The 19,425-nt window shown below is 45.6% G+C and overlaps 1 protein-coding gene across 9 annotated transcripts in view; it reads left to right on the forward strand.

The window, feature by feature from the left end:
- Positions 1–19,425, forward strand: part of LOC139233945 (uncharacterized) — a 926,529-nt gene that overhangs the window by 732,386 nt on the left and 174,718 nt on the right. For 7 of the 9 annotated variants that reach the window (XM_070864651.1, XM_070864643.1, XM_070864634.1 and 4 more), the window contains one exon: positions 13,338–13,482. The exons of 1 other annotated variant lie outside the window; for it this stretch is intronic. In XM_070864651.1, the coding sequence (XP_070720752.1) occupies positions 13,338–13,482 (145 nt within the window). Of the gene's footprint in view, positions 1–13,337; positions 13,483–19,425 lie in introns of those variants that run through there. One more of the 9 variants, XR_011588246.1, reaches the window with a different exon arrangement.

Genomic DNA, 19,425 nt, shown 5'->3' on the forward strand with positions numbered 1-19,425 from the left:
GTGGTGGTCCCATGCGCCTGCTGCCCTTCTCCTTCTAGGTGGTAGAGGTCGCGGGTTTGGGAGGTGCTGCAGAAGAAGCTGTGGCGAGTTGCTGTGGTGCATATTATACATGGTACACACTGCAGCCATGGTGCACTGGTGGTGGAGGGAGTGAATGTTGAATGTGGTGGATGGGGTGCCAATCAAGCTGGCTGCTTTGTGCTGGATAGTGGCGAACTTTTTAAGTGTTGTTGGAGCTGCACTCATCCAGGCAAATGGAGAGTATTTCATCACACTTGTGTCTTGCAGATGGTGGAAAGACTTGGGGAGTCGGGAGGTGAGACATCCACTGCCCAGCCTCTGATCTGCTCTTGTTGTCACAGTATTTATATGGCTGGTACAGTTAAGTTTCTGGCCAATGGTGACCCCCAGGTTGTTGATGGTGGTGGATTTTGCGATGGTAATGCCATCGAATATCAAGGGGAGGTGGTTAGACTCTCACTTGTTTTGGATGGTCATTGCCTGGCACTTTTGTGGCGCGAAGGTTACTTGCCATTTATCAGCCCAAGCCTGAATGTCGTCCAGGTCTTGTTGCATTGCAGCATGGACTGCTTCATGTTCTGAGGAGTTGCGAATGGAACTGAACACTTTGCAATCATCAGTGAACATACCCAATTCTGACCTTATGATGGCAGGACGGTCATTGATGAAGCTTGAGCAGTGGTGCAGCAGGGAGAGATTCAAATTCCTGGGGCATTGGAACCGGTTCTGGGGGAGGTGGGACCAGTACAAACCGGACGGTCTGCACCTGGGCAGGACCGGAACCAATGTCCTAGGGGGAGTGTTTGCTAGTGCTGTTGGGGAGGAGTTAAACTAATATGGCAGGGGGATGGGAACCAATGCAGGGAGACAGAGGGAGACAAAAAGGAGGCAAAAGCAAAAGACAGAAAGGAGATGAGGAAAAGTGGAGGGCAGAGAAACCCAAGGCAAAGAACAAAAAGGGCCACTGTACAGTAAAATTCTAAAAGGACAAAGAGTGTTAAAAAAACAAGCCTGAAGGCTTTGTGTCTTAATGCAAGGAGTATCCGCAATAAGGTGGATGAAGTAACTGTGCAAATAGATGTTAACAAATATGATGTGATTGGGATTATGGAGACGTGGCTCCAGGATGATAAGGGCTGGGAACTCAACATCCAGGGGTATTCAACATTCAGGAAGGATAGAATAAAAGGAAAAGGAGGTGGGGTAGCATTGCTGGTTAAAGAGGAGATTAATGCAATAGTTAGGAAAGACATTAGCTTGGATGATGTGGAATCTATATGGGTAGAGCTGCAGAACACCAAAGGGCAAAAAACATTAGTGGGAGTTGTGTACAGACCTCCAAACAGTAGTAGTGATGTTGGGGAGGGCATCAAACAGGAAATTAGGGGTGCATGCAATAAAGGTGCAGCAGTTATAATGGGTGACTTTAATATGCACATAGATTGGGCTAGCCAAACTGGAAGCAATACGGTGGAGGAGGATTTCCTGGAGTGCATAAGGGATGGTTTTCTAGACCAATATGTCGAGGAACCAACTAGGGGGGAGGCCATCTTAGACTGGGTGTTGTGTAATGAGAGAGGATTAATTAGCAATCTCATTGTGCGAGGCCCCTTGGGGAAGAGTGACCATAATATGGTGGAATTCTGCATTAGGATGGAGAATGAAACAGTTAATTCAGAGACAATGGTTCAGAACTTAAAGAAGGGTAACTTTGAAGGTATGAGGCATGAATTGGCTAAGATAGATTGGCTAATGATACTTAAGGGGTTGACTGTGGATGGGCAATGGCAGACATTTAGAGACCGCATGGATGAATTACAACAATTGTACATTCCTGTCTGGCGTAAAAATAAAAAAGGGAAGGTGGCTCAACCGTGGCTATCTAGGGAAATCAGGGATAGTATTAAGGCCAAGGAAATGGCATACAAATTGGCCAGAAATAGCAGCGAACCTGGGGACTGGGAGAAATTTAGAACTCAGCAGAGGAGGACAAAGGGTTTGATTTGGGCAGGGAAAATGGAGTACGAGAAGAAGCTTGCATGGAACATTAAGGCGGATTGCAAAAGTTTCTATCGGTATGTAAAGAGAAAAAGGTTAGTAAAGACAAACGTAGGTCCCCTGCAGTCAGAATCAGGGGAAGTCATAACGGGGAACAAAGAAATGGCAGACCAATTGAACAAGTACTTTGGTTCAGTATTCACTAAGGAGGACACAAACAACCTTCCGGATATAAAAGTGGTCAGAGGGTCTAGTAAGGAGGAGGAACTAAGAGAAATCTTTATTAGTCGGGAAATTGTGTTGGGGAAATTGATGGGATTGAAGGCCGATAAATCCCCAGAGCCTGATGGACTGCATCCCAGAGTACTTAAGGAGGTGGCCTTGGAAATAGCGGATGCATTGACAGTCATTTTCCAACATTCCATTGACTCTGGATCAGTTCCTATCGAGTGGAGGGTAGCCAATGTAACCCCACTTTTTAAAAAAGGAGGGAGAGAGAAATCAGGGAATTATAGACCGGTCCTCAGTAGTGGGTAAAATGATGGAATCAATTATTAAGGATGTCATAGCAGCGCATTTGGAAAATGGTGACATGATAGGTGCAAGTCAGCATGGATTTGTGAAAGGGAAATCATGCTTGACAAATCTTCTGGAATTTTTTGAGGATGTTTCCAGTAAAGTGGACAAAGGAGACCCAGTTGATGTGGTATATTTGGACTTTCAGAAGGCTTTCGACAAGGTCCCACACAAGAGATTAATGTGCAAAGTTAAAGCACATGGGATTGGGGGTAGTGTGCTGACGTGGATTGAGAACTGGTTGTCAGACAGGAAGCAAAGAGTAGGAGTAAATGGGTACTTTTCAGAATGGCAGGCAGTGACTAGTGGGGTACCGCAAGGTTCTGTGCTGGGGCCCCAGCTGTTTACATTGTACATTAATGATTTAGACGAGGGGATTAAATGTAGTGTCTCCAAATTTGCGGATGACACTAAGTTGGGTGGCAGTGTGAGCTGCAAGGAGGATGCTATGAGGCTGCAGAGTGACTTGGATAGGTTAGGTGAGTGGGCAAATACATGGCAGATGAAGTATAATGTGGATAACTGTGAGGTTATCCACTTTGGTGGTAAAAACAGAGAGACAGATTATTACCTGAATGGTGACAGATTAGGAAAAGGGAAGGTGCAACGAGACCTGGGTGTCATGGTACATCAGTCATTGAAGGTTGGCATGCAGGTACAGCAGGCGGTTAAGAAAGCAAATGGCGAGGGGATTTGAGTACAGGGGCAGGGAGGTGTTGCTACAGTTGTACAGGGCCTTGGTGAGGCCACACCTGGAGTATTGTGTACAGTTTTGGTCTCCTAATTTGAGGAAGGACATTCTTGCTATTGAGGGAGTGCAGCGAAGATTCACCAGACTGATTCCCGGGATGGTGGGACTGACCTATCAAGAAAGACTGGATCAACTGGGCTTGAACTGGAGTTCAGAAGAATGAGAGGGGACCTCATAGAAACGTTTAAAATTCTGACGGGTTTAGACAGGTTAGATGCAGGAAGAATGTTGCCTATGTTGGGGAAGTCCAGAACCAGGGGTCACAGTCGAAGGATAATGGGTAAGCCATTTAGGACCGAGATGAGGAGAAACTTCTTCACCCAGAGAGTGGTGAACCTGTGGAATTCTCTACCACAGAAAGTAGTTGAGGCCAATTCACTAAATATATTCAAAAGGGAGTTAGATGTAGTCCTTACTACTAGGGGGATCAAGGGGTATGGCGAGAAAGCAGGAATGGGGTACTGAAGTTTCATGTTCAGCCATGAACTCATTGAATGGCGGTGCAGGCTAGAAGGGCTGAATGGCCTGCTCCTGCACCTATTTTCTATGTTTCTATGTTTCTATGAAGCAACTGAAGATGGTTAGGCTTAGGACACTACCCTGAGGAACTCCAGCAGCGATGTCCTGGGGCTGGGATGATTGATGTCCAACAACCATAACCATCTTCCTTTGCGCTAGGTATGACTCCAGCCAGTGGAGAGTTTTCTCCCTGATTCTGATTGACTTCAATTTTACTATGGGTTCATTGATGCCACACTCGGTTAAATGTTGCCTTGATGTCAAGGCCAGTTACTTTCACGGCACCTCTGGAATTCTGTTCTTTTATCCAAGTTTGGACCAAGGCTGTAATGAGGTGTGGAGCCAAGTGGTCCTGACGGAACCCAACCTGAGCATTGGTGAGCAGGTTATTGGTGAGAAAGTGCTGCTTGATAGCACTGTCGACGACACCTTCAATCACTTTGCTGATAGAAACATCGGAATTAGGTGCAGGAACAGGCCATTTCGGCCCTTCGAGCCTGCACCGCCATTCAATAAGAGCATGGCTGATCATTCAACCTCAGTACCCCTTTTCTGCTTTCTCTCCATACCCCTTGATCCCTTTGGCCGTAAGGGCCATATCTAACTCCCTTTTGAATATATCTAACGAACTGGCCTCAACAACTTGCTGCGGTAGAGAATTTCTCAGATTAACCACTCTCTGAGTGAAGAGGTTTCTCCTCATCTCGGTCCTAAATGGCTTACCCCTTATTCTTAGACTGTGACCCCTGGTTCTGGAACTCTCCAGCAATGGGAACATTCTTCCTGCCTCTAACCTGTCCAAACCCATCAGAATTTTAGATGTTTCTATGAGATCCCCTTTCATTCTTCTAAACTCCATTGGATACAAGCCCAGTTGATCTAATCTCTCCTCATATGTCAGTCCTGCCATCCCGGAAATCAGTCTGGTGAACCTTCGTTGTACTCTCTCAATAGCAAGAACGTCCTTCCTCAGATTAGGAGACCAAAATTGAACACAATATTCCAGGTGTGGCCTCACCAAGGCTCTGTACAACTGCAGTAAGACCTCCCTGCTCCTATACTCAAATTCTCTAGCTATGAAGCCAACATGCCATTTGCCTTCTTCACCGCCTGCTGTACCTGCATGCCAAACTTCAATGACTGATGTACCATGACACCCAGGTCTCGTTGCACCTCTTCTTTTCCTCATCTGTCGCCATTCAGATAATATTCTGTCTTCCTATTTTTGCCACCAAAGTGGATAACCTCACAATAATCCACATTATACTGCATCTGCCATGCATTTGCCCACTCACCTAACCTGTCCAATTCACCCAGCAGTCTCTTAGCATCCTCCTCACAGCTCACACTGCCACCCAGCTTAGTGTCACCTGCAAACTTGGAAATATTACATTCAATTCCTTCATCTAAATCATTGATGTATATTGTAAATAGCTGGGGCCCCAGCACTGAACCCTGTGACACCCCACTAGTCACTGCCTGCCATTCTGAAAAGGACCCGTTTATTCCAACTCTCTGCTTCCTGTCTGCCAACCAGTTTTCTATCCACACCAATACATTACCCCCAATACCATGTGCTTTAATTTTGCACACTAATCTTTTGTGTGGGACCTTGTCAAAAGCCTTTTGAAAGTCCAAATACACCACATCCACTGGTTCTCCCTTGTCTACTAGTTACATCCTCAAAAAATTCTAGAAGATTTGTCAAGCATGATTGCCCTTTCATAAATCCATGCTGACTTGGACCGATCCTGTCACCGCTTTCCAAATGCGCTGCTAATTCATCTTTAATAATTGTTTCCAACATTTTCCCCACCACTGATGTCAGGCTAATTCCCTGTTTTCTCTCTCCCTCCTTTTTTAAAAAATGGTTTTACATTAGCTACCCTCCAGTCCATAGAACTGATCCAGAGTCAATAGACTGTTGGAAAATGATGACCAATGCATCCACTATTTCTAGGGCCACTTCCTTAAGTACTCTGGGATGCAGCCTATTAGGTCCGGGGATTTATCGGCTTTCAATCCCATCAATTTCCCTAATACAATTTCCTGACTAATGAGGATTTCCTTCAGTTCCTCCTTTTCGCTAGACCCTCAAACCCCTCTTGTATTTCCGGAAGGTTATTTGTGTCTTCCTCAGTGAAGGCAGATCCAAAGTATTTGTTCAATTGGTCTGCCATTTCTTTGTTCCCCGCTAATCTCAGGGGAGTATTGCACGTAGCCTCCGGAATGGTTCAAGAATCGGAAACGCTGCTTCAAGATGCCAAGGGTCCTCTCTATTATGCTGTCCGTCGCAATGAGAGACATGTTGGATTCCCAGTCAGCTTCTGTCCGGATCACGTGTAGGGGAGTCATGAGCCAGGTGGTGAGGTCGTACCCTTTGTCGCCCAGTAGCCAGCTCTGCCCTTCTGGCTGCTGCTGAAACATGGCAGATATAACGCTCTCGCGTAGGATGAACGCATCATGGGTGCTCCTGGGATATCTCGCATCAACTGCCATGGTGCGATGCATGTCGTCACAGGCGAGCTGCATATTCATTCAGTGGAAGTCTTTTCTGTTCCTGTACATCTCGGAATCCTACAAAGGTGCTCGCAAGGCGATGTGGGTACGATCAATGCAGCCCTGTACCTTTGTGAAGCCAGCAATCCTGGAGATGCCCACAGCCCTGTCACGCATTGCCCGGGCGGGCATGGGGAACTTTATGTAGTCATTCCTCCAGACATATAGTACAGCAGTCACCTGTCGAATGCAGATATGTGTTGCATGTTGAGAAATGGCACACATCCCCAGTTGTGGCCTGAATGATTCAGATGCATGAAATGAAAGTGCAGCTGTAACCTTTACTTCAACTGACAAAGCAGTCCTCCTGACACTTCTCGGGTGCAGGTCTGCTTTTATTAACTCACAGATCTCGGATCCAACTTCTTTGCGGAAACTACCTTCTCACACAATCTGCATCACTCAGGTGCAGGTTCGATATACTCGACGTAGGTAAGGCCTCCTGCCCATCATCCTACGTGCTCTGAGGTTCCTCAGGTGATGACGTATAATCGATCTTCTCCTCCATAGCACAATCAAGCAGAAGGCTTGCACGAGGTATACCATTGTCAATATTGCCCCATAATTTAATTGTGGCTTTTCAAGAAGCTCAAAATAGCAGGAGAAAGCACTCACACCTTCTTTCCTCACTCTCTCCCCAAGATGCACGCCCTAGTATGGACCACATCCTGGTCTGCCCATGCACAATAGGCTTACTTAGAACGGGAAGCTAGGCATTCAATGAAGAAACAAAGTTGAATGCAATTCATTAATTTAGATTTTTTTTTCAAAGTACCACCCCAGCATCGAACGTCTCCTCACCGGACTCGCGGGTCGGCCAGCAGAATCGCTCCCTCGCCCGGACACAGTGACTCGTCTTCCACCCGCCCACCCAGTCCTGCCTTTTTTGAAGCTGCTGTATAGCGTAAGGGTTCTCAACCCTTCAGTTCGGCTTCACCCCTCCCCCCGCACTTCTTTTGAAGCCGAGCCCCGAGCCCCTGTGTCGGGGCGCGGGAGCGACTCTGCCTATTGACGCTCCGACCCTCAAGCCCAGCGAGGAGATGCCTGGTGGTGGGGTGGTACTCCGAAAAAAATCAAAAATTCAAAAATTGCTTTAGCCTTCCATTTTTTCCCTTTTGACTTTGAAAAAATTAATCTTCATGGTGTATATTCTTTGCCTTCTTGACTCCCTCCAAAACTTCGCCTGAAAACAATGGCGTCTTTCTGCACCGATTTTTTAATGTGCGCTGATTTCTCTTAAGTGCCCAGAAGTTTTGGGGGATTGGTCACATACGCTGTCCTGGGAAAAATGCAAGTTGGCCAAACTTGCTTAAATCTGAAAAACTGGCGCAGACATCAGGTTACGCCTCCTATGACACAAAAGTATCCTAACCTAACAAAATCGTAACTGAGTTACGCTGGCGCAGAATCTTTGGGAAACTTGGAGATTTTCGTTTACTCCCCAAAAAAACTGTGCAGATAACTGGGGGAAATTGAGCCCATACTTTGCTGCTTTAAAAAAAAAGTCCACAATCTCTGACTGTGTACATTAACAGAAAGTAGTGATGAAAATCAATTTCCTTCAAATATTTACAGTATTGTTCCAGGGCTTTTGATAATAACAAAGCAGTTACTCTACTATTTCATCTTGTACTATGCTAAAGTGGCCATATGAATAATAATGTTAACAAGAATACTAGTCATCAGCGGGTATTAAAAGATTGGTAGTCTTCAAAATAGAAAAATCACCTGGTACAGATGGGAAGCATCCTCGGTTACTGAGGGAAGTAAGGGTAGAAATTGGGGAGGTTCTGCACACAATCTTCCAATCTTCCTTGGATATGGCGGTGATGCTGGAGGATTGCAAATGTTACATTCCTGTTGAAAAAAAGGGGAGGGATAAACCCGACAATTACAGGCCGGACAGCCTAACGTCGGCGGTGGGGAAACTTTTAGAGACAATAAACCAGGACAAAAGTAATTGGCATTTGGAAAAGAATGGGCTAATAAATGATGATTGAGAGTAGACTGATGGGGCGGTAATTGGCCGAATTGGATTTCTCCTGTTTTCTGTGAACAGGACATCATACCTGGGCAGTTTTCCACATTGTTGAGTAGATGCCAGTGTTGTAGCTGCACTGAAACAGCTTGGCTAGCACAGCTAGTTCTGGAGCACAAGTCTTCAGCACGACAGCCAGGATGTTGTCAGGGCCCATAGCCTTTGCTGTATCCAGTGTGCTCAGCCGCTTCTTAATATCATGTGGAATGAATCAAATTGGCTGAAGACTGGCTTCCGTGATGGTGGGGACCTCAGGAGGAGACTGGTATGGATCATCCACTTGGCACTCCTGGCTGAAGGTGGTTGCAAACGCTTCAGCCGTGTCTTTTGCTCTTGCGTGCTGGGCTCCGCCATCATTCAGGATGGGGATATTGATGGAGCCTCTTTCTCCCATTAGTTGATTAATTGCTCACCACCATTCACAACTGGATGTGGCAGGACTGCAGAGCTTTGATCAGATCCGTTGATTGTGGGATCGCTTATCTCTGTTTATTCCACATTGCTCCCGCTGCTTAGCATGCAAATAGTGTTGTGTTGCAGCTTCCCCAGGTTGGTATCTCATTTTTAGGTACGCCTGGTGCTGCTCCTGGCGTGCTCTTCTGCCCTCCTCATTGAACCAGGGTAGGTCCCCTGGCTTGTTGGTTATGTTAGAGTGAGGGATATGCCGGGCCATGAGGTTACAGATTGTGGTGGAATACAATTCTGCTGCTGCTGATGGCCCACAGCATCTAATGAATGCCAGTTTTAAGCTGCTAGATCTGATCTGAATCTATCCCATTTAGCACGGTGGTAGTGCCATACAGTATGATGGAGGGCATTTTCAGCATGAAGACACAACTTCATCTCCACAATGTGCGGTGATCAATGCTACCAATGCTGTCATGGACAGATGCATCTGCGACAGGTAGATTGGTGAGGACGAGGTCAAGTAGGTTTTTCCCTCATGTTCGTTCTCTCACTGACCTGCTGCAGACCTAGTCTAGCAGATATGTCCTTCAGGACTCGGCCAGCTCGGTCAGTAGTGGTGCTACCGAGCCACTCTTGGTGATGGACATTGAAGATCCCCATTCAGAGTACATTCTGTGCCTTGCTACCCTCAGTGCTTCTAAGTGGTGTTCAACATGGATGAGTACTGATTCGTCAGCTGAGGTAGGGCGGTAGGTGATAATCAGTGGGAGATTTCCTTGCCCATGCTTGACCTGAAGCCATGAGACTTCATGGGATCCGGAGTCAATGTTGCGGAATCCCAGGGCCACTCTCTCCCGACTGAATACCACTGTGCCGCCACCTCGAGTGGGTCAGTCCTGCTGGTGGGACAGGACATACCCAGGGATGGTATTAGAGGAGTCTGGGACATTGGCTGAAAGGCGTGATTCTGGGAACATGACTATGTCAGGCTGTTGCTTGACTAGTCTCTGGGGCAGCTCTCCCAATTTTGGCACAAGTCCCCAGATGTTGGTGAGGAGAACTTTTCAGGGTCGACTGGGCTGGTTGTGCCGTTGTCGTGTCTGAAGCTGGTACCGAGGTCAGCGAATTATCTTAAAATTAAGGTATTATTACTGCCCAATAAACAATCACTTGCAAGATCCTAGTTTGATGGTTATAGATGACCTGCACTTTGATGAAGTGGAAGCCCTTGGAGTTCATGAAGATAATGGGGTTGTCTGCAGGGGCCTGTAGGCCACATACGTGCCATCAATTGCACTTTGGGGAATCCTGCCAGTCGAATAAATTGCAAGGCCATCGCACTATTGCCCAGTGGGAAAGTGATGAAATTGTTTGATATAACCGTGAAATGCAGATGAAATTATGTTGATGTCCCACTCCAGGGCCTTGAGCACAAAAATAACATCTAGGCAGACACTTTGGTGCAATGCTGAGGGAGCACGTCGGAGATAGAAACATAGAAACATAGAAAATAGGTGCAGGAGTAGGCCATTCGGCCCTTCGAGCCTGCACCGCCATTCAATGAGTTCATGGCTGAACATGCAACTTCAGTACCCCATTCCTGCTTTCTCGCCATACCCCTTGATCCCCCTAGTAGTAAGGACTACATCTAACTCCTTTTTGAATATATTTAGTGAATTGGCCTCAACAACTTTCTGTGGTAGAGAATTCCACAGGTTCACCACTCTCTGGGTGAAGAAGTTTCTCCTCATCTCGGTCCTAAATGGCTTACCCCTTATCCTTAGATTGTGACCCCTGGTTCTGGACTTCCCCAACATTGGGAACATTCTTCCTGCATCTAACCTGTCTAAACCCATCAGAATTTTAAACGTTTCTATGAGATCCCCTCTCATTCTTCTGAACTCCAGTGAATACAAGCCCAGTTGATCCAGTCTTTCTTCATATGTCAGTCCCGCCATCCCGGGAATCAGTCTGGTGAACCTTCGCTGCACTCCCTCAATAGCAAGAATGTCCTTCCTCAAGTTAGGAGACCAAAACTGTACACAATACTCCAGGTGTGGCCTAACCAAGGCCCTGTACAACTGTAGTAAAACCTCCCTGCCCCTGTACTCAAACCCTCTCGCTATGAAAGCCAACATGCCATTTGCTTTCTTAACCGCCTGCTGTACCTGCATGCCAACCTTCAATGACTGATGTACCATGACACCCAGGTCTCGTTGCACCTCCCCTTTTCCTAATCTGTCACCATTCAGATAATAGTCTGTCTCTCTGTTTTTACCACCAAAGTGGATAACCTCACATTTATCCACATTATACTTCATCTGCCATGTATTTGCCCACTCACCTAACCTATCCAAATCACTCTGCAGCCTCATAGCATCCTCCTCGCAGCTCACACTGCCACCCAACTTAGTGTCATCCGCAAATTTGGAGATACTACATTTAATCCCCTCGTCTAAATCATTAATGTACAATGTAAACAGCTGGGGCCCCAGCACAGAACCTTGCGGTACCCCACTAGTCACTGCCTGCCATTCTGAAAAGTACCCATTTACTCCTACTCTTTGCTTCCTTCTGCCAACCAGTTCTCAATCCACCTCAGCACACTACCCCCAATCCCATGTGCTTTAACTTTGCACATTAATCTCTTGTGTGGAACCTTGTCGAAAGCCTTCTGAAAGTCCAAATACACCACATCAACTGGTTCTCCCTTGTCCACTCTACTGGAAACATCCTCAAAAAATTCCAGAAGATTTGTCAAGCATGATTTCCCTTTCACAAATCCATGCTGACTTGGACCTATCATGTCACCTCTTTCCAAATGCGCTGCTATGACATCCTTAATAATTGATTCCATCATTTTACCCACTACCGATGTCAGGCTGACTGGTCTGTAACTCCCTGCTTTCTCTCTCCTCCTTTTTTAAAAAGTGGGGTTACATTGGCTACCCTCCACTCCATAGGAACTGATCCAGAGTCAATGGAATGTTGGAAAATGACAGTCATTGCATCCGCTATTTCCAAGGCCACCTCCTTAAGTATTCTGGGATGCAGTCCATCAGGCCCTGGGGATTTATCGGCCTTCAATCTCATCAATTTCCCCAAAACAATTTCCCAACTAATTAGGATTTCCCTCAGTTCCTCCTTCTTACTAGACCCCCTTGACCCCTTTTATATCCGGAAGGTTGTTTGTGTCTTCCTTAGTGAATACCGAACCAAAGTACTTGTTCAATTGGTCTGCCATTTCTTTGTTCCCCGTTATGACTTCCCCTGATTCTGACTGCAGGGGACCTACATTTGTTTTTACTAACCTTTTTCTCTTTACATATCTATAGAAGCCATCTTTCGGATGAGACATTAAACTGAGGCCCCGTCTGCTCTCTCAAGTGGACAAAAAAGATCCCATGGCACTATTTCGAAAAAGAGCAGGGGAGTTATCCCTGGTGTCCTGGCCAATATTTATCCCTCAATCAACATAACAAAAAAAACATTATCTGGTCATTATCACCTTGCTGTTTGTGGGAGCTTGCTTGTACGCAAATTAGCTGCCGCACTTTCTATATTACAACAATGACCATACTCATTGGCTGTAAACTGCATCCAGTGGTCGTGAAAGGCGCGATATAAATCCAAGTCTTCCTTTTTTCACTGTGGCCGCTCGGAATCAGCCTGAAGCATAAAAGTTCAGTGGTGTAGTTACCATGACAGCCAGTGGCAGTGCTGTCTGTGGGGTGGGGGGCAGATTCTAAGAGCTGGTCACTCTGTCCCTAGTGATTTGAAACCTCCAAAAGCAATCTTCCTCTGACATTCCCAGCCTCAGCCTGTCTCAGCCTGTAGAGACGAATTTGTGGATAAGGGCAGGTAAGGGTAGTCAGCCTTTAAAGAATCCCTTCATTAAAATCAACCATGCTTTCCACTCCTATTCACTGTCCTACCTTTGCTGGGCATGTGTACAAATGCTGGGGATGGGTAGAATGTGGCTTGATTGTGAGCCACAACAATTGAATATATTCACTGTTTAGGATCATAGCTGAGGCAAGGAGGCTGCCAGTGTCTGTGGATCTCGACTCCAGCGTGATTCACTGCCTTCAGGCAAGAAGGGGAGAAAACTGGAGCAAGAAAAGAAAATCCTTTACTACATGATGTTATTTGAGTGTAGCCACTAACAAGGATGTACTGTGCACCTGATAAAATTTCAGTAATATTCTTCAATGGTTTACTAGTTGTCAGTCTGTGAGATGACTGGGAAAAGTCTATTGCCCCTGGCTTTTCTCATCAATAAATCCATTAAGATTTACAATTTGTTATCAGATTCGATTAGAAATGGTAGCTTACAGTGTATGTTTTCTGATTAGCTTATAGGGTTAAAACAGAGGATAAGTTTCAGTCATTTACTGTGACCTTGGTTTTGTGACAGAACTGGTAACTGAAAGCTGTTAATGTGAAATGTAAGATCTTTAATTACAGGCGCTAGAACATGGAGCGTCCCTTTCAGCAGTGGTGAGACAGTATCGCCGTATGATGAGCCGCCTGCGAAAACGCTTTCATGCACCCCAGCAAAGCATATCATTAGTATGGTCAGAACTGGAAGACTGGCTTGATCAGAAAAAAAGTAAGAGGTTTACTGACACAAATATGAGCAGTGTAATCACAGAATCATAGGAAGGAGGCCATTTCGGCCCATCCAATGTATGCACCTGTGAGTATGCTCACAGATTTGTAGAGCTGTTGCTCCACCGGTACGCTCGCGGCCTTCCACGAGAGGTGGGCGCCGGAGGGACTGGAGTGCATTGTTACCCCCGGCAACCAAATTTTAATTTGATTTTATATGTTTTAAAGTCTAATTTATTTTAAATGCGGTTTTAGTGTCCCCCTCCCCTTTTATAGGGGGCACTTGATAAAATATGATTTAATGCCCAATAAAACCAAAAAAAAAACAAAAGAAAATAGCAAAAAAAACAAAAAAAACACACAAAAAAGGGCCTCGAAAAATGTTTGGAGTGTCCCCCAGATCGGGGGGCACTTGATTTAATGTTTATTTTGTCTCCCCCAAAAAGAGTTGAAGAGCTGTTGCATGAGTGCCCTTACTAAAAGGGGGCACTTGATTGAATGTTACTTTTAAAATAGTGTAGAGCTGTTGCATTGTGAGTGGCTTAGCCAGTCATATGATGTTCACAAGACTCAATAAAACATCAGTCAGTTGAGTGTAGGTCATCCATGACGAGGTATGCAGTTGTGAGCCTAGTGGATGAACTGGTAATGTGTCGTGTGATTGTTAAACCTTTGTTAATAAACCAACTAATTCTTAATAGCAATGTGTTGCTATGAATTCTTAAGCAAAGAACCCATGAAGCAAATACATTACAAGCGGGTTGAGATTTTACCTTCCATGAACAAGGTAACAACAACTGATATAAACTATTTTTCAAAATTTTAAAGGCTCATTTGATAGTGCATTACTAACATTGTGTCATGAGTGTGAACATGACACTTAGTAATCTAATATTCCGTTGAAGTTGGGGATAGACCGCTTAACAGTCTTAAACATTTTCTGGAATCAAACTGTAAAAGGAGAAGGCTAGTAAAGGACAATTACCTGTGCTATAAAGTGGTTAACATCCATGTGTCTCCTAAACTGGGAATTTCAAATTTTATTACCGTCACATATATATTTTCCTCAGTAAAAGCTGAGTTTTCTGATGACACTAAGTTGAGTGGCAAAGTAAATAGTATAGATGGGAGCAGAAAATTGCAAAGGCACATTGATAGATTAAGTGAGTGGGCAAAACTGTGGCAGATGGAGTTCAATGTATGAAAGTGCAAGGTCATCCATCCACTTTGGACCTAAGAAAGATAGATCAGAGTGTGTTCTAAATTGTGAGAAGCTAGGAACTGAAGAGGAGCAGAGAGATTTAGGGGGTCCAACAACAGAATTCATTAAAAGTGAATGGATAGGTACAAAAAATAATTTAAAAGGCTAATGGAATGTTAGCCTTTATCTCAAGGGGGCTGAAATAGCAAGCAGTGGAAGTTATGTTACAGTTATACAGAGCTCTGGTTAGATCCCATCTGGAGTACTGCATTCAGTTCTGGGCTCTACATCTCAGGAAGGATATATTGGTCTTGGAGGGGGCGTATCACAGATTCACCAGAATGATACCAGAGCTATGAGGCCAGGTTGCACAGACTAGGCATGCATTCCCTTGAATATAGAAGATTAAGGGCTGGAATTTCCCCAACCTTGCTCCGGGTTTCTCGGTGGTATTTTGCCATTATGGGCAGAAAACGGTGCGGCGGGAAATTCCCTGAAAGTCTTGTGCCGGCGATTTTGAAATACCGCTGGGGAGTGGACCACCGGCGTGCAAGACTGGAAAAAGTGCTTTCGTCCAATATTTGGCTCAGCAGTGATCTGTAGATAGGACAAAAAAAAACGCCGGGGAAAAACCTGCATTGCAGCCCTTGGAAAGGCGGTAAATATGAAGACCTGCAAAAAAGTTAAGTTAAAATTTTTATTTTTAAATTCTTTTGCAGCGATTCGCTAGAAAAGGGTCTTGTGAATGTTTTGTGATTTTTTATTTTTTGTTTTTTTGGGGGAAAAAATGGTGTTTTACCCCCTCCCTAAGCCCAACTCGCAGCGGTATTGGCCTCGGAGAAAAGTTGCAGAAAATGCGCCATGAATCTTTGTGCAATGCCGATTTTTCCCGCTGGGCGCATTTTTTCCTGAATGTTGGGCTTCGAAATCATAGCGGAGTCATAGTGGTATTTTTGGCGGGAAAAAATCGCTATGTCCAAAATCCGAATTTGCAGCCGATCGGGGTGATCTAACTGAGTTGTTTAAGATGATTGAAGGAGCTGATAGGGTAGAAAGAGAGAGACCATTTCCTCTGGTGGTAGAGTCCAGGGCAAGCGGCATAACCTTAAAATTAGAATTAGACTGTTCAGGGGAATTTTTTCACACAAAAGCTAGTGGAAATCATGAACTCCCGCCCCCAAAAACTGTTGAGGCTAGATCAATTGAAAATTTCAAAACTGAGATTGATAGGTTTTTGTTGGACAAGAGTATTAAGGGTTACGGAACCAAGGCGGGTAAATAAGAATCAGCCATGATCTAATTGAATGGCGGGACAGGCTTGAGAGGCTGAATGGCCTACTCCTGTTCCTATTCCTATGTTCCTATGCTCTATAATTACTAGGGAAAGTGTGCCCCTGAACTTACACCCTGTCTATGAACATTTAACGGATTCATCTGAAATTTTTCTTTCTGATGTTTTAGCAGAGATGTTTACTCATATAAATAAATGCATCAATGTATCAGCTAAAAGAGCAGGGAGAGGAATTGAAAACATGTATATTAAGTTAGTATTCCACAATGTAATTTCAGTGCCTAACTTTTATCAAACAAGATGGTGGAAAGGTAACATGACTGAAAATATTCAGCATTAACGATGTCAACAGGAAACTGTGATAAATCCTTCATGTATGATAGAGTTAAAAAAGTAAAATTGCAGGGGGCCGAAATTGCTCCTCTCCTTAAGGCCTGTTACCACCGCAAATCGGCGGCCACACTGTAGAGCGGAGTGGCCGCCGACTTTTTGTGGAATGGCCGCTGCAAGCCCAATTGCCCTCCCGGGTTTTCCCGATGGTGCCCTGATCCCCCACCTACCGCTTCGCTGTTGCCGATCCGTGGTAAGCGCATCATCACTGTACGCATCTTCAGCCCTCCCGGCGGTGCCAAAACAATTTTTTTCCTGGTGGTCCAGTGAGGCTGTGGCCTTCTGCAGTGGCGGTGTGGCTTCCCTTAAAGGGGAGAATGTTGTGCCGCTGCCACCATGTTTATTTTTGTTGATGGACTGCATTGTCGGCCCGACAATTATGCTTCCGGGTTCAGCCGGGCCGCCAGCAGGAACTTGGCACCTCCTCTTGGGGGCCAGGCTGCTGGCCCGGTCCGGAGTTTAAAAATCACGGAGGCTCTCCCCTTTAAGTGAAGGAGAGAGCTGTGGTGATGCGATGCCATGATGAAGTCATCGTGGCGATGACTCTGCTCCGTACCCAAATTCCGCCCCTCAGTTGCTGTCACCACTGCGTTTCTACCCCTTAAGTGTTGTCACCACCTCCATTATGATCGCATTCCAGATGCATGAAAAAAAACAACAAAGAGCTGAATGTCGCTCAAGAGTCGACCTGAACCACAGCTGCGGTAACAACCATTGAAATGGGGTGGGAGCGCCTTGTTTTGGGTGGGGCGCAATTTCTACCCCTAGATATTGATAAATAAAAATAAATAATGCTGGGTGCTGTAGGGTGTTTATTTTTTACTCTACTCTGATTCTTCGACCTCGGAACTTATAGTGGGAAAGGACAACACATGACACAAAATTTAGGCTTAATCCAGTGTCAGTTTTATTACGCAACAAAAACCGACTAAAACTACAGGACTAGACTTCTGAGAGAAATCATCTTTCTTTGCTGTAGCTATTGTAGGTTTGTGGTCATTGCTTCCGTGACCAGTTTGTTCTTCTTCTGGCTGTTCTCTGCAGTGCTGTTCCTTTCGTGTCCTTCTGTCTCTCTGTTTGTCCTTCTTCGTTTTCTTGTTTGTCCTTCTTCGTCCTTTCTGCTTCTGCTGGTGCAATCTGTCCATATTGTTAGTTGCTTCCCAATGCAACCCCTTCAGAGTATCATACAGATCTCTGACAAACCTATCTTTAACCTGCTTTTCGGTCAGGACTGGTGCTAGGATATGGGTCGGGGTCCTCATAAGTCTCCCTGTCATCAGTGCATGTGGGGAGTGTCCCGTACTTTTAGAGAGACTGGCTCGGTGGCTCATCAGTATGAGGGGTAGGATCTTATCCCATTTCTTCAGGGTATTTCCTATCTCCTTTCTAAGCCTCTCTTTTAAGGTCCATTTTGTCCTTTCTACTGGACCTGACGATTGGGGGTTATACGCCACATGCCATTTCCCCTGTATTCCTAACAGCTTTAGGGCAGCCTGCATTACCACTCCGGTGAAATGACTCCCTTGATCTGATTCCACTATCAGGGTGTCCCATCGAGAAAATACTTCTCGCACCAAAATCTTTGCAGTGACTACTGCGGTGGCCACCCTATAAGGAAAAGCTTCTACCCATTTTGTAAAGGGATCTATTAACACCGAGCAATATGTATTGCCTCTGCCTGAGGTGGGCAGTGGCCTCTGAAATCTATCTGTATAGACGGCCATGGCCCCTCTACCCTCCTTGTGTGATCCAACGGAGCCTTTCTCTGGTGGGGGTCTGGATTGTTTGCGGCACATACCAGACAATTCTGATAGTAATCCCTTACATCACTTCTAAGCCCAGGCCACCATCCCACGGCTTCTACTTTATTCCACGTTGTTTCTGGCCCTGATGTCCAGCTCCTGGACCTCCATGTGCTAGCTGCAAGAATTCTTCCCTGCACTGCCCTGGCATGATCCAACTGTCTCCCTTAAACAGCATTCCTGCTTTACCGCTATGTCTGCAGCTTCTAAAGGTCCCGCTACAGACTTCTTTGTCTCTAATCGCTACTCTAAGTTCGCATCCCATAGCTGAGCCTGTTTTAAATCAGGCGGCAATGGTACTTCTTTGGGCCCCTCTCTGCCTGTTATAACCATGATCTGTCCATAGTGATATGGGTCCCAAGGTGTCCCTACACCTGCCCCTGTTTTGGCCAGTCTGCTTTTTCATTCCCTTTCCACTTGGGCTCTGTCTTAAGAGTGTGTTTTGACCTTTTGGATGTAGTAATCCTTCTGGTCCCTACCCGTGACATTCAAAATGACATTTAACAATGGAGCCGTCTGAGGACTTAAACCCTCGCCTAGCCCGTATGGCTAAATACTCTGTTCAGGAGTTACAAGTGAACATGGCGTCCGAACATATCGTATAGGGAGTTGGGAATTCGTTAGTGTCAATGTATGTATGCTTGGGTTTACTAGCCACCAGGTGGTGCCACTGTCGGAGGTCATTGGGCTGTACGCACGTGTGTGCGGCCCAGGTATAAAAGGCCAGCCATCTTGTAATGTAATCCCTTTGGGCCCTAATAAAGTAGAGCCAGGTTTGTACCTGTTCGGAGTTTACAGTATTCAGTCTATTGAGTTATTGCATACACAACATTTGGCGATGAAGAACCTTCGCCTGCAAAAATGAGCACAATTGGAATTTTGGAGCGATTCGTGGAGGGAGAAGATTGGGCAGACTTTGTAGCCCGCTTGAACCAGTACTTCGTGGCCAACAAAATGGAGAAAGAGGCAGACGCAGTTCGGCGCCGGGCGGTCCTCCTCACGGTTTGCGGTCCGAAAATCTATGGACTCATAAAGAATCTCCTCTCACCCTTAAGTCCAATGTACAAGGACTATGAAATATTGTGTGCTCTGGTACATGACCATCACAAACCAGATGAAGGCATCATCATCTCACGATATCGATTCTATACGCACGTTCATTTTGAGGGCCAGGATGTATTGGAATTCATTGCCGACCTAAGACGTCTAGCTGGACTGTGTAAGTTCAAAACTGCGTTGGTAGACATGCTGTGGGACTTC

This window comes from Pristiophorus japonicus, chromosome 2 (genome assembly GCF_044704955.1).
Source record: "Pristiophorus japonicus isolate sPriJap1 chromosome 2, sPriJap1.hap1, whole genome shotgun sequence".
Taxonomy (NCBI): domain Eukaryota; kingdom Metazoa; phylum Chordata; class Chondrichthyes; family Pristiophoridae; genus Pristiophorus; species Pristiophorus japonicus.